The sequence below is a fragment of the Bos indicus genome, chromosome 5 (assembly GCF_029378745.1).
Source record: "Bos indicus isolate NIAB-ARS_2022 breed Sahiwal x Tharparkar chromosome 5, NIAB-ARS_B.indTharparkar_mat_pri_1.0, whole genome shotgun sequence".
NCBI lineage: Eukaryota > Metazoa > Chordata > Mammalia > Artiodactyla > Bovidae > Bos > Bos indicus.
Window position 1 is genome coordinate 102,587,097 of NC_091764.1, and position 16,083 is coordinate 102,603,179.

Consider the following 16,083-nt stretch of genomic DNA (forward strand, 5'->3'; position numbering starts at 1 on the left):
ATGGCTCTTGTCATAAAATATGAGAACTTGTGTATTCTTTCCACATCATCCTACCAAACTTGCTACCCTCTTCATGCAGAGAACCGCTCAAAAAATGATGGCAGGGCCTCTGTGAGGTGATTGCTCACTTTCAGGGTTAGAGACTTCACCACAACCCATTTTATGGTGCTTTATTGTTGAAAAAATATCATAAATAAAAGTCCAATAGTTTAACACTACTTTGGCCTTTGAATGAAAAGACAAAGATATGAAGAAACAGAGGCAAGGAAAGGGACAAATCTCTGCTTTTGAAATATCTATCTCATTTATTTTAATCTATCTCATTATATCATTTGTAGATTTCAGGCACTGCCCAACATATCATTCAAGGTATACCTGAATGGGGTGTGTATGGAAGGTGGGGAATAAGAGAGAGAGAAATGTTGAAGGAAGTAAGGTGCTATGGTTTGACTATTTGTCACCCCACCAACACTTTTTGTTGAAATTCCAATTCCCAGTGTAATGGTATGAGGCACTGGAGCCTTCTCAAAGTCTTCCAAAAAGGATGAAAGGAACACTTACAGAGCCATTTATTATGAGGCCGAGATTATCCTGATACCAAAACCAGACAAGGACACCACAAGAAAAGAAAATACTGGCTAATATCCCAAATAAATATAGATGCAAAAATCCTCAACAAAATATTAGAAAACCAAATTCAATGATACCTGAAGAGAATACTGGACAACCCACTCCAGTATTCTTGCCTGGGAAATCTAAGACAGAGGAGCCTAGCTAGCTATAGTCCATTGGATCACAAAGTATCAGGCACAACTTAATGACTAAACAACAATAATAATAACAACACCAAGACCAACAAGGATGTAAGGATGGTTCAATATTCACAAATTAAATCAATGTGATACACCAAATAAGATAAAGGCAAAAATCATACCCTTTCAACACATGAAGAACAAATATTTGACAAAATTCAACAGCTGTTTATGATACAAAAGGTCTTTACAAAGTAGATATAAAGGGATTATACCTCAACAAAATAAATATCATATGACAAACCCTCAGCAAACATCCTACTCAACTGTAAAAAGCTGAAAGCTTTTCTTCTGAGATCAAACACAAGGCAAAAATGCCTACTCTCATCACTTTTATTCAACATAGTTTCGGTAGTTCTAGTCAGAATCATCAAGCAAGCAAAAGAAAATAAGAACATCCAAATCTGAAAGGAAGAGTCAAAACAGACACTATTGAAAACTTTAACACATTGTGAAAGATATTAAAGAAGGTACAAATAAATTGAAAGATATTCTGCACTCATGGATTGGAAGACCTAATATTGTTAAAATGATCACACTACACAAAACAACCTACAGATTGCTACCATCCTTATCCAAATTTCAATGAAAATTTACACAAATATGGAACAAGGAATTCTGAAATTTGTGTGGAACCACAAAAAAAAGTGACTAGCCAAAGAAATCTTGAGACAGAATGACAGAAGGGTCGTGCTTCCTGATTTCAAACTATATTACAAAGCTGTATTAATCAAACAGTATGGTATTGCTATAAAAAATGGACACAAAAATCACTGGAACAGAATAGAGATCCCAGAAATAAACCCAAATATATGTGGTCAATTAATTTATGACAAAAAGTAGAGATTATAGCATTGGGAAAGGACTGTCTCTTCAAAAATGGTGTTGTGAAAGCTGGATGGTTACACGCAAAAGAATGAAACTGAAAAACTCTTACACCATTCACAAAAATTAACTCAAAATGGATTAAAGACTTGATCATAAGTCCTGAAGCCATAAAAATCCTAGAAGAGGGACTTCCCTTGTGGCTGTGGTAAAGAATCCACCCACCAATGCAGGAGACTCAAGTGTGATCCTTGATCCAGGAAGATCCCAGATGCCACGGAGCAACTCAGCCCGTTCGCCACAACTGTTGAGCCTGTGCTTTAGAGCCCGGGAACAGCAACTATCAAGCCCACGTGCCACAACTACTGAAGCTCAGTGCCCTCCAGCCTGTTCTCCTCAACAAAAGAAGCCACTGCAATAAGAAGCCTGTGCAATGCAATGAAGAGTAGCCCCTGCTCACTGCAATTAGAGAAAACCCCATGCAGCAACAAAGACCCAGCACAGCCAAAAATAAATAAATTTTAAAATTTATTTAAAAAATCCTAAAGTAAAATTAGGATGAAAAGGTCCTGACATCAATCATCATGAGGATATTTTGGGTTTGATGCCAAAAGCAAAAACAACAAGAGAAAAAATAAGCATTGAAACTACAGAAAGCTAAAAAACTTCTGCACAACAAAGGGAAAAGGTCACAAAATGAAAAGGTAATTTATGGAGTTGGGGAAAATATTTGCAAATTACATTTCTGACAAGGGTTAATATCCAAAATACTTAAAGAATTCATACATCTCAATAGCAAAAGCAAACCAACAGACAATTTGATTAAAAATGGGCAGAGGACCTGAATAGACATTTTTTTTTTCAAAGAAGACATAAAGAGGGCCAAGAGGTACATGAAAAGGCACACAATGTTATGTCATCAGAAAAATGCAAATCAAACTATAATGGGGTAACATCTCACATCTGTTAGAATGGCTTTTATCCAAAAGACAAGAAAAAACAGGAGTTGGTGAAAACGCGGAGAGAAGGCAAGCCTTGTGCACAGTTGGGCGGGGCGGGGAGGGGGGAATGTGAGTTGATGCAGCCCCTATGGAGAACAGTATTGAGGTTCTCCAAAAATTAAAAATAAAACTGTCATATGGTTCATCAATTTCACTTCTGGGTATTTATCTGAAGGAAACAAAATACCAACTTGAAAAAACTGTGCAACCAAATGTTCATTGCAGCATTATTTACAATAGCCAAACAACGTAAGTCTTCACTGATGGATAAATGGTGATATGTACGTATGTCCGGCCAACAAAAAGAAGAAAATCCTGCCATGTGTAGCAACATGGATGAACCTTGAGGGCATTATGCTAAGTGAAATAAATACCATATGATCTAATTTATATGTGGAATCTTAAATCAAATACCAAAAAAAGGGGGTTCAGAGATGCCGAGAACAGTTCGGTGGTTTCCAGAGGTGGATTGATGTGGGCAAAACAAGTGGAGGTAGTCAAAAGGTACAAACGTGCAGTTCTAAAGTGAATTCCATGAAGATGTAATGTACAGCATGGTGACTACAATGAATCTGTATTATATACTTGAAAGTTGGTAAGAAAAATTCTCCTCATAATCAAAAAATTGTAATGATACATGATGATGGATATTACTAGACTTATTGTGGTGATCATTTACCAATATACAGAAATATATAAGCTTTACATTTAACACCTGAAACTAAAACAATGTTATATGAATTATATCCAAATTAAAACTCTAAATAACAAGGTTGAAATGTGGATTAAATTAGCTCCATCCTAACGTCATTTTGTGGACCCAACTTTAACTCATCTCTTAGATATTTTAAAATATAAAATCTCACTACTGACATCCTACAGGGTTGGGACAGACACAGAGAAACAGACAGCAAGTCACCTGCACATGAGATATAGGCTTCCTCCTTTGGAGAGCAGGAAGTGTAATTCCAAGGGTCAGAAGGACACTGCCAGAGAGAGGTATCAGTGCTCCGACACCGAATTCCATCTACCCACTGGGGTCTAGAACCTTCTCTGAGACCAACAATAGTGTTGAGGGTTCCACTCTCCCCACAGCCAAGCTGTCTGCAGATCACGGACACAGTGATGTCTTCCATGGGGTTGCGGCAGACACTGCCCCAGGTCCCGTTGTAGAAAACTTCCAGCCACCCAGCACACTCCTGGTCCTCGCTCACCATCCTGAGGGCCAGGAACTCTAAGGTTGAAAGAGAGGAGACAGGACACAGTGAGCTTTCCCCCCAGTGCTCTGGGTTTTCCTCTTTCCCAGAAATCGTGAACACTCACCCCTGACCCAGCTGAGGAGATACCCACTAGGTGACAAGACTGAAATCTGTCTCCCTTTTACTTGACTTTGTCCGTTAATGCCTGTCTTTCTATTTCTACCACAATGATGTAGTGAATACGAACAGAGAGAAAGACCAACATAGGCACCTGCAGGGAAGGGCCCTGAGCCTTATTTCCTGATAAAACCTGTAAAAGAGCATGTGAAAGGGATGTGGGTAGTGGAGAAACAGGTAGAACAGTGAACCCACAAATGTCTATGTTCCAGTGTTTCAATCCTGTGAATGTTGCCTTATATTTCAAAAGGGATTTTACAGACATTATTAAGACAAGAAACTTAGGAGCTTGGGATGGTGAAACTAACCTGCAATATTATGAATTAACCATATAAACCCAATCTAATTATCCCTAAAATTGGAATACTCTTCCTGAGTGTAGTTAGAGGAAGATGAGACACTGAGGAATGGTCAGGGGAGGGAATGTTGTCTGAAGAAGAAGATGGGCTCCAAGCCAAGGAATGAGGCCACATAGGAACCAGAAAAGACTGGCAAACGAGTTCTCCCCAGGGCCTCCAGGAAGAACGCAACCCTGTGGATACTGGGGTGTTGGTCTACAGAGACCCTTGTCAGACTCCTAGGGTATAGAACTGAACAGAGTAAATCTGTGCTTTCATTACAATGTCAACAGGATCACCAGACTGTACTACCACAGGGAACTGAAGGAGAGCCCTGCTTTCATGTGGAAACCATAAGAAATGGCTCTACCAGGAAACACTGCTGAGAACAAAGGACCAGACTCTCAGCTGCTGCAGAAGGAAGTGAAAGCACTTAGTCTTCACGTCTGCTGGAAACACAGGCTCCATGGGAGGAAGCCTTCTTCTCTGGTCCTTTCAGCATCTATCCCTCAGGACTCAGACTCCTGTCTTCCAGGGCCCCACCCCTCCCCTTTCCTGCGGACAGTGTGCAGCCCAGACCTGAGCAGATGACCCCCGCGTCCTGCTTGTGTCTGCAGTCGTGCCGCCCCCAGCCCCAGGAAGGGCACTTCCACAAGTGAGACTCCTTTCCTGTGCAGTTCAGGTCGTCCAGCCAGATGGGTCCTGATCCTGCCCCGAAGTGAGCAGACGTCGTGGCATTGAGGGCTTGTCCACAGCCCAGCTGCCTGCACACCACGTGGGCATCATCCAGGTCCCAGCCATCATCACAGATGGTGCCCCAGGAGCCCTGGTCAAGAATCTCCACTCTCCCAGCGCAGTGACCACCCCCGTCTACCAGGCGGAGCTGTCTGCCGTCTGAGGAGAGAGAAATTGGACAATGGGGCGGTACCCAGGCAGGGGTGGGGGTGGTGGGGGGCTGCGGATGAGAAGCATCTTCTGTCCTGTAGGACCCTCACCTGAGCAGTAGGGGGCGCTCTCCTCTGAGGCTGCAGAGCCTGTTGGTTCAGAAAGGGAGTCGCTGCACTGGGGCAGCACCTGGGTCTGGTTTCCTGCAGAAATAGCAATGATCAGAGGGACATGAGTTACCGGAAGATAGTGAAGGATAGAGAAGCCTGGCGTGCTGCAGTCCAGGGGATAGAAAAGAATTGGACACGACTGAGCGACTGAACAGCAGCACATAATCTTTGCTGTTACAGTCACTGAGAAGTGAATGTGTCTCCTTCCCTTGAAGTTCTGCTGACCTTTGTGAATTCCTAGTAAGTAATAATGCTGCTGCTGCTGCTAAGTCACTTCAGTCGTGTCTGACGGCAGCCCACCAGACTCCTCTGTCCTTGGGATTCTCCAGGCAAGAATACTGGAGTGGGCTGCCATTTCCTTCTCCAATGCATGAATGCATGCCAAGCCCTCCCAGTCATGCCCGACTCTGTAGTAACAGAAGGGAGTTAAGGTAAAGTTGCTTGACTTTAAGCACTAGGTCTGGAAATGCATGCAGCCTCCTGTGAAATCACTGAGGACTTTTGCTTTAGGGCAAGTCTGCCCTGTTGAGACACTCATCGTGTGGAGACGGTCATATGCAGGTCTCTGGTCACTCAGTTCAACCCAGCTGACCTTCCAGTTGCCAGGCTTGTCCTCATGAACCATCTTGTATCCGCAACCCAGTTATGTCCTCAGATGATGTCAGCCCCAGCTGATACTGGGCTACAACCTGATGAGACTCCAAGACAATACAAATCAGAGCGCTTCCCAAATTCCTTCCCAAACTCCAAGAAATCGTGAGCAAAAGTAAAAAGGGGTTTTAGGATGGTAAGTTTTGTTGGAAATTTGGTTATGCAGCAATAGTAACCAAACACTTATAATTACCACACTACTAAGTATTTACTGGAGAAGGCAATGGCACCCCACTCCAGTACTCTTGCCTGGAAACTCCCACGGACAGAGGAGCCTGGTAGGATGCAGTCCATGGGGTCGTGAAGAGTCCGACATGACTGAACGACTTCACTTTCACTTTTTCACTTTCCTGCATTGGAGAAGGAAATGGCAACCCACTCCAGTGTTCTTGCCTGGAGAATCCCAGGGACGGGGGTGCCTGGTGGGTTGCCATCTATGGGGTCACACAGAGTTGGACACGACTGAAGCGACTTAGCTTAGCTTAAGTATTTACTGAAGACAACTGAAGTGTTCGTTTTCAGAACAACTTGTATATGCATATGCATAGCATCTTTATCCATAATGGCCCAAATTTGGGATGCCACCTAAAACACATGACATTGCTTTTGGAACAAAGTAACAGGCAGAAGCTAGAAGGGGTGAAGGAGGTTATTAGCAGAAGCCTAATGGGCTTGGGCAATGCTGTCAATGAGGATTGAAAGCAAGTGAGGAAATACAATTGGGGCTGAAAGAAAAATATATGTTGATATTTATGCAAAATAAAATGGTTGCTGTAAGTGACTAGATTGTGAAGTACTTTGTTACCCGGCAACAGTAACTGGAAACACCTTTTTTCAGTCTCAGTAACTATAGAGCAAAACAAGCAAAGCCAGTCACTAAATATTTAGAACATTTGAGTGGGGTGATTTAACAAACACACCTCTCAAAACTAGAGAATACACCTTATTCTAAGCACTTATAGGTCATTTTTCAAGGCTGATCATATATTATACAAAAAGTGAGATCCAAAAATTTTTTCAAAGGGTAAAATAATTAAAAATATGTTTTGTTTTGTTTTTTACTAAAGTGGAATTAAGCTAAAAACAAAAGACAAATAGTAAAATCTCCTGTTATTTGTTTTGTAGCTAAGTCATGTTTGAGTCTTTTGCGGCCTCAAGAGCTATAGCCCATCAGTCTCCTCTATCCATGGGATTTCCCAGGCAAGAATACTGGAGTGGGTTGCCATTTCCTTCTCCAAAACCTTCTGTAGTGAGGTATAATTTTCATGCATTAAAATACACATATTTTGAGTATGTTTTCATAAGTTTGACAATTGCCTATGCCAGCATAACCATTATCACAGTTAAAATTCAGAATATATAGGATTATTCGCAAAGTTCCTATGTGCCTCTTGCAACCAATAAAAGCCCCACAAACCCAGATCCAGTCAAATACTGATCTGTCTTTTATTATAATAGATTAGTTGTATTTTTTGAGAATTTAATAAAATCATACAATATGGAATCCCTTTTAGATGGCTTCTTTCATTTAGCATGCTTTGAGATTTTCTGTGTAATTGGATTTATGAGTAGCTTATTTTTTCTATTGTTAAAGTCTTACATTGTATGACTATGCCAAAGAAAGTTTTCCTTTCTTTCACTAAAGAAAATTAGAGTGGCTTGTACTTTCTTACTCTTTTAAATAAACATGTCTGACTTTTCTGCCTAAATTTTTTGTGGACATATCTTTTCATCCCTCTTGGGTAACAGAAATTTTGGGTAACATAGAGTTGCTAAGAGTTGTTTTCTCTTACTTTATCATAAGCAATGTATAAAGGTTCTAGTGGATCAATAACCTTCTCCAAACTTGGAATTGTCAGTCTCCTTAATTCTAGCCAGTCTAATTTGTGGATTTATATGTCATACTTTAATTTGAATTTCTTTAACAGCTAATGATATTTGATATCTTTTCATTTACTTATTGGCCATTTGTATATCATCTTTGGGAAAGTGTCTTTCTTAATATCTTGCCCATGTTTAAACTGGATAGTTCTTTATTATTTTTCTGTTATAAATTTTTCACTCATTCTTGTTACAAGTCCTTTGTTAGATATCAGTTCATTTCAGAAGCTCAGTCGTGTCCAACTCTTTGCAACCCCATGAATTGCAGCATGACAGGCCTCCCTGTCCATCACCAACTCCCAGAGTTCAGTCAAACTCACGTCCATCGAGTCAGTGATGCCATCCAGCCATCTTATCCTCTGTCGTCCCCTTCTCCTCCTGCCCCCAATCCCTCCCAGCATCAGAGTCTTTTCCAATGAGTCAACTCTTCGCATGAGGTGGCCAAAGTACTGGAGTTTCAGCTTTAGCATCATTCCTTCCAAAGAACACCCAGGACTGATCTCCTTTAGAATGGACTGGTTGGATCTCCTTGCAGTCCAAGGGACTCTCAAGAGTCTTCTCCAACACCACAGTTCAAAAGCATCAGTTCTTCAGCGCTCAGCTTTCTTCACCGTCCAACTCTCACATCCATACATGACTACTGGAAAAACCATAGCCTTGACTAGACGAACCTTTGTTGGCAAAGTCATGTTTCTGCTTTTGAATACACTATCTAGGTTGGTCATAACTTTTCTTCCAAGGAGTAAGCGTCTTTTAATTTCATGGCTGCAATCACCATCTGCAGTGATTTTGGAGCCCAGAAAAATAAAGTCTGACACTGTCTCCACTGTTTCCCCATCTATTTCCCATGAAGTGGTGGGACCGGATGCCATGATCTTCGTTTTCTGAATGTTGAGCTTTAAGCCAACTTTTTCACTCTCCTCTTTCACTTTGATCAAGAAGCTTTTTAGTTCCTCTTCACTATGTATTGCAATTAACTTCTCCCTATCAGTTGAATGCCATTTTATTGTCTTAATTTTTTTTCAAAAATCAAAAAGTTTTAATTTTAATGAAAATCACGTCTCATTTTTTAATGGTTAATGTCTTATCTGACTTAGGAAATGTTTGCCTACTCCACAATCATAATAATTTTTCTTATGTTTTCTTCTACCAGTTTTATAATTAAATTTAATATGGGAATAACCATTTATTTGAGCTACCCTGATGGACTGGGATTTTTCTTCAGGGTGAGGATGAGGGGAATGGCGCTTATGATGTGAAATCAGGATCATGGTTCATCCCCCCCTCCCATGAAGATATTCAATTAGCAGATCATTTTTGAAGAGAATATATTTTCCCCTTTGAAATATCTCTATGCCTTTGTACAATTTCAACACATACATGGGTTTGGGTCTGTTACTAAACTTTATTGTGTTCTGTTGATCTATTTAGCTATTCTTATTCAATGGCCATGTTGCTGTGGATATGCAGTAGGAAACTTGAAGTTCTTTTTGGCCCTTCTTTTTCAAAATTGTTTTGTCCATTTCACTTCTTTCACATTTAAATAAATATTTAGAATTTGCTTGTAAAGTTCTACAAAAATATTGCTTGGCTTTTTATTAGGATTAGATTTATTTTGTGTACTAAGTGAAGAGAATTGACAGCCTATTAAGTTTTCTAATCCATGAACATGGTATCCATTTTTATATTTTTAGATGCTCTGTGACTTTCAATGTAAGCCCTTTAGATATTTTAAGTTTCTTCCTACATATTTAATAGTTTTTATACTATAATAAATGGAATTTTCCCAATTTCCCCCTAGATTTTGCTAGTATAAAGAAGTACCACTTATGTTTGGTTTATGCTTCATTGGTCATTAGTGAAGACAGTCTGTGTACATGGATGAACTATACGTTAGTCATCAATCTAAGCAATCACATCAACCCTAAGCAATGTGAACTAGCTGGTCCTGCATGTGACCAGCAGAGTTTCAAATTTTAAACTGTATGCTAAATAATCATTTAGTTATTTCACTTTATTCAATATTTTTTCTGCTACTTTTATGATTCCTTGTCTTTGGTTTTTACAGTTGAATTATGTTTCTGAGAAAAGGTCTTTTGCATTAGGATTATAAGGTTACCTATTAGTTTTATCAGCTTGAATTTTCAAGCCTCTCCTCAAGTTAGAAAAATTCACAGCTATTATTCATTTAAATACAATTTTTCCCACCCTCTCCCTCTCTTGTCCTAGACATTTTTATGTTAGCATAGACCCATAAGTCACATAGGATATATTCTTCCCTTTTTACTCATTTTTAACCACTGATTCTATCTTTAATTTGATCTACTCTGTTGTAGATGCTCTTTGCTGCATTTTTCCCCATTTCATTCATTAAACTCTTCAGCACCAGAATTTCTGTTTGGTTCTTTTTATAACTTCTCTTTATTAAACTTCTTATTTTTTCATCTATTGTTGCCCTTATTTCATTGAATTGCCTTTCTGTCTTTTCTTACAGCTCATTCAGTTTCCTCAAAACAGCTGAATTGGGTTCTTTATAAGCTAGATTGCAAAGATCCATGTCATTGACATGTGTCTTTGTCAGTTTTGAAAAGTTACTGTTACTCTTTGGTGATGACTACTTTCTTTAATTCTTCAAGTTCCTTGAAATTTTGCTTTGCTGCTTTTGCCTTAAATGTAGCAGACACCACATTAAATTTTTACTGATTACCTTCAGGTGGTATATACTCTTCTCTGACCTTATATAGATTCACTCTACATTCATTGCTTCATCTTATAGAAAATACCTTAAGCTTTTATGTCTTATTTGGTCCATAAAACTCAACAGGCTGCTGAAAACCTCTCTTCTGTTTTGCAGAATGTTGAGCTACAGCTCAAGCCTGTGGTTACCTCCCTGCCCACAGACCCTAGTCTGTTTTTTAAGATCACTCCATTTACTGGAGTTTGCTTTCATTTCCACACTTGGAAACACACAAAAGCAGCTGTCAGAAGGGTGGTAGTAAAGATGATTTACTAAAGATTTAGTACCCTCAGGGACTTGGAGTACCTACAGGCCCAGGGAGAGAGATCTTTGGGTGACATTCTCCTAGAGGCTTATGGATGGGCTTCCTGCTGAAGCCCTGAGTGTAGTCGCAGGAATTGCATCCCTTGCATCCCTTTTACACTCTTTGACATTTTTAATGATCTTTCATATTTCTTCTCTTGCCTCAGTCATGGAGGTTCAGCGCTAGAACTCTGGGCGCTTCTGGAAAGAAATTGGTTTCCCCAGCAATATCAAGTGGGCACTAGCTCATTGCTTTCCTTTTCGCCCATGAGAGAGGCCCCACCAACTAGTTCAAATTTATGCTGTCACCTCGGGGTAAGGAGCAGCACTGGCAAAATCCTTTAATCCTCCCCAATAATTCAAACTTAACTTTTTTGGCTCCAACAGAGTAATGAACTCTCCCTTCAGGAATCCTGGACTTCTAACAATTTCTATAGGCATCTGACCAAATGAGCACTCACCATGTTTCTCCATGTTTTCCCTGACCATGGCCCAGGGGGCTGGGACAGCTTCACTACTCCTGCTGGCTCCAGTCTGTACCAATGTCTACCCACCTATTACTGGATGCCCAGGTGAGTGACCATCTTCCTGGTCCTTTGATATAAGTTATGGATCCCACAACTTTCACAGAGGCACTTTTAATCATGGATGTATGGTTAATTAGTTGTTAAAAAGAGAAGCAAATAGGAAGGAAGCAAACCACCATGATGCTGACATCACTCCCTCTTTGCCAAGACTTTTACGCAATTAGCTGAAGTAGAGAAATTCTTTGAATAGTTCCATTTGAAATGACATATGGATGAATAGAAAATCTGAATAATTCTGATTTATTAAAAATACTGAATTTGTAGTTAAACCTTTCTACTATAACTTTAAAACAAAACAATTTCAAGTTCAGATGTATTTCAAAATTGTTAATAATGTGTGAAATTGAAATTTCCTGAATTTGAATGATGTCTTAAGAAATACATGCTGAGGTTATCGGGTAAAGGAAACTGATGGGCATAGAAATTCTCACATGGTTCAGTGGGGAAAAATCCCTGACTGAGGTATACCCTTTTTGCTTATATATTGTTCACTATGATTATACTTAAATAGCTATGTTTACTTAAAATATGTATTCTCCTTTATGCTTCTTGCCCTGATCTGAAACATGAATGAATAATGACAAAACCCATATTTCGTCATGAAATATCTAACGTTTGAAGTCAGTTTTCCCTCCCTCCCTGCCCTTGGAGACATATCACTCCAGGAGCATCCTGAGTACCAACAGCCCTTCCCTCTCTCTTACCTGAGCAGATCACAGAAGCCGTGTTGCCATGAGAACAGTCAGAACCACCCAGGGAAGTCACAGGGCAACTCCACAGGAAAGACTCAGACCCCAAACAGTGAAATCGGACTGTTGAGATCTGGTCATCTCTGCCCACCAAGTGTGGTCCTCCAGGGGTGGAGATGGCGACTCCACAGCCGAGCTGACGACAGACAACATTGGCATTGGCCAGACTCCAGTGGGAGGCACAGAGCGCTCTCCATCGTCCAGAAATGTTTATCTCCACCTGCCCATCACACTGAGAGGAGCCGTTTGTCACGAGCCGGATTTCTGAGTACGCTAGTAGAAGAAGACAGGATTTCAGCAAAATCTCATGATTTTCTTACCCCAACAAGAGTGCAGGGAGGTTAGTCCTGATCTACATCTCACCTGAACAGGCAACCTGAGCAGCTCCACTGTGGTGACACGTGCCCCCTGGGCAGGGCACTCTGGGGCAGACCCGGAGCTCGGGCTCCTCCCCCTCACACCTGAACTCCTCAGCCCAGACCTGGCCATCAGACTCTCTGAAGGGCATGTGTTTCAGGACAGATGCAACCTTGCCGCATCCCAGCTCTGCACAGATGACCTGGGCAGTGGGGAGTGTGAAATTCCCATCAGACACTGGGATCCAGGCTTTTCCAGAATGTACTTCTACACGCCCTGAGCAGGGTCTATCCCCTCCAAAGAGACGCACAGATCCTAAGATAAAAATAACGACAAATACCGTGAGCATTCATTTTCCTTGCTTGCAAATTGAAAACAATATCCCACAGGCAATGGTGTGAAAACTTTCCAGGAGTTGAGCACGAACTGAGAATTTAACAGTTAGTGTCAGAGTTGCATTTTCATGACCAAGTTTCTAAAGAGAAACCCATATATATGCGTTAGTATACTGTATTGGTGTTTTTCCTTCTGGCTGACTTCACTCTGTAACCCTGTGTACGAGACAGCAAATGAGACACTGATGTATAGAACAGTCTTATGGACTCTGTGGGAGAGGGAGAGGGTGGGAAGATTTGGGAGAATGGCACTGAAACATGTAAAATATCATGTATGAAACGAGATGCCAGTCCAGGTTCGATGCATGATACTGGATGCTTGGGGCTAGTGCACCAGGACAACCCAGAGGGATGGTATGGGGAGGGAGGAGGGTTCAGGATGGGGAACACATGTATACGTGTGGTGGATTCATTTGGATATTTGGCAAAACTAATACAATTATGTAAAGTTTAAAAATAAAATAAAATTTAAAAAAAATTAAATAAATAAATAAAGAGAAACCCAGAAGCAGGGTCAATTTCAAATGACTGGATCCCAGCAAGGTATACTTTGAGGTTGGTTAGAAATGTGAATTCCTTTTCTGAGGTCCAGGAAACTACAGGGACCAAGACAGATCATCTGTCTGGCTGAATGCCAGGTACATATTTTTTATTTTGGTTAGAGAAGTTTCTCATTTAGGAGCCTGGGATCTACAGAGCCCAAGAAAATAATGTGTAATGTGTGGCACTCAAACTTGAGTATAGAGACATGAAGAACAGAATCAAACCAGAGCAAAATGGCTGAGAGTGTAGAGATCTATCGTCTGGAAAAAGTTAGAAAGCTTTTCTGAGACTTTCTGCTACTAATCTAATCAGTTTTTTCTCCCATGAGCCACTCCTTAAGTGGCGTGGTGTAGAGAAAATCATATAGGTTGGATCCATTAGTGCATGCCAACCTGTAGACAGATAATGGCTCAAGAGAAGAAATACTGACATAATAACTAATTCACTTTTAATGTACCAAATTTTATTTTTCTGATAATTTTTGATGACAAAATATTCCAAGAATTTCTTAGATTACCTAAATAGGAAAAAAGATGAGTCTGTTCTGTTAAGTAAGCTCAGAAAGTCACAGGAAAGAGAAGGGATGGTCTTAGACATTTCTCTTGAAAACTTGGTATTTGTCAACAAACCTGGGAAAGAATGAGTTCTGAATGGAAATTTATAAAACAGTGAGTTTGCCAAAGAGTTCCTACTACAGACTTTTCTTCTGAAACAGAAATCATTAAGAACCATAAGGAGTGGCATTAATTGATTTTAATTCTATCATCATGCTAATTTTGTATTCATATCTGACATCAGTGAGATGATAAAAAAGGAGGGTCCCCAACCCTCACTCTCCCACAGAAACAGTGTGCCCCCAGCAACATGCCTGCCAACTTCAGACAGAACTGACTCAGAAACTGCTCCCTGATGTGGCACAACCCTGCACCACCATGGTCCTAGGCAGTCCTGTCTGCCCAGACATCCAGAAGGAGTCACACCATTTGGCATCCCTGACAACAGGACTGTCAACTGTGGACATGAGTATGAGTGCAGATTCTAGTGCACCCTGCAACCTAGGCTCAGTCTCACTCTACTACACTAGGGAAGCAATCCTGCCCACCTCAACACTCAGAGGAAGCGACACCCATCCATGTACCTGCCAACAGGGCCACTGACCAGAGACACAACAGCAGCCCCAGAAGCAGCCACATAACCTGACTCCAGCTTTGCTGGACCACAAGACCAAGGGCAGTCCTATCAGTTCAAGGACAAGGCAGTAGATCTTTATTAGTTGAAATCAGATTTCAACAAATCTTTATTTGTTGAAATTCTGGAAGAAGTGTCTGCTCCTTCAAATGCACACTCACCAATGCAGGACTACACAGATCATGAAGAATCTGCAAAATAAGATGCCACTTAAGGAAACCAAGAAAACTCCAGCAACTACTCTGAAGAAATGAAGATTTATGAACTGCTTGAGAAAAAATTCAAAATAATTGGTTCAAACTCAATGGCTACAATAGAACAGAAACAGACAACTGAACACCATCTGGAAAAGTATGTGAACAAATGGCAAAGTTTAACTAAAAAATAGAAAACACAGTGCTCACTTCAGCAGCACATATACTTAAAAACAGAAAACACAAGAAGAAACCAGACAGAATTGCTGAAACTCAATAATACAATAACTGAACTGAAAAATTCAAAAGAGTGCTTCAGGCAAACTATTGTCCAAAACAAAGAATCAGCAAACTTAAGGACAGGTTATTTCAAATTATCTTGTTAGAAGAACAAATCAAGTACTGATGGGAGACTTGGACCATAAAGAAGGCTGAACACCAAAGAATTGATGCTTTTGAATTGTGGTTCTGGAGAAGACTCTTGCGAGTCCCTTGGATGTTCAAGAGATCAAACCAGTCAATCCTAAAGGAAATCATCCCTGAATATTCATTGAAAGGACTGATGCAGAAGCTGAAGCTCCACATCAGTTTGGCCACCTGATGTGAAGAGCTGACTCACTAGAAAAGACCTTGATGCTAGGAAATATTAAGGCAAAGGAGATGGGGGTGGCAGAGGATGAGATAGTTAAATAGCATCACTGGCTTGGACATGAATCTGAGCAAACTCTGGGAGATAGTGAAGGACAGGGGAGCCTGGTGTGCTGCAGTCCATGGTGTCACAAAGAGTCAGACATGACTTAGTGACTGAACAGCAACAAGATGGAAAAAAGTGAAAATTATTCATATACAATGCATGGGTAACCGTACAGCAAAATTATTCATGCATTATGAGAGCCCCAATAGGAAAAAAGAAAGAGGCAGATAGCTAATTTAAAGAACTAATGACTGAAAATTTCCCAAGTTTAGGGAGAGAAAAAAGGACAACTCAATGGCCATGAGTAAATTCTGGGAGTTGGTGATGGACAGGAAAGCCTGGCATGCTGCAGTCCATGGGGTCGCAAAGAGTCAGACATGACTGAGGGACTGAACTG

The 16,083-nt window shown here is 40.6% G+C and overlaps 1 protein-coding gene across 2 annotated transcripts in view; it reads right to left on the minus strand.

Moving 5' to 3' along the window:
• Nucleotides 1-16,083, minus strand: part of LOC109559712 (antigen WC1.1-like) — a 56,835-nt gene that overhangs the window by 23,928 nt on the left and 16,824 nt on the right. Inside the window, exons 3-7 of one of the 2 annotated variants that reach the window (XM_019961638.2) lie at nucleotides 12,679-12,987; nucleotides 12,271-12,588; nucleotides 5,348-5,440; nucleotides 4,932-5,246; nucleotides 3,558-3,872 (exon numbers count right to left, since the gene is read on the minus strand). In XM_019961638.2, coding sequence (XP_019817197.2) covers nucleotides 3,558-3,872; nucleotides 4,932-5,246; nucleotides 5,348-5,440; nucleotides 12,271-12,588; nucleotides 12,679-12,987 — 1,350 coding nt within the window. The remainder of the gene's footprint in view (nucleotides 1-3,557; nucleotides 3,873-4,931; nucleotides 5,247-5,347; nucleotides 5,441-12,270; nucleotides 12,589-12,678; nucleotides 12,988-16,083) is intronic. The other variant, XM_070788636.1, reaches the window with a different exon arrangement.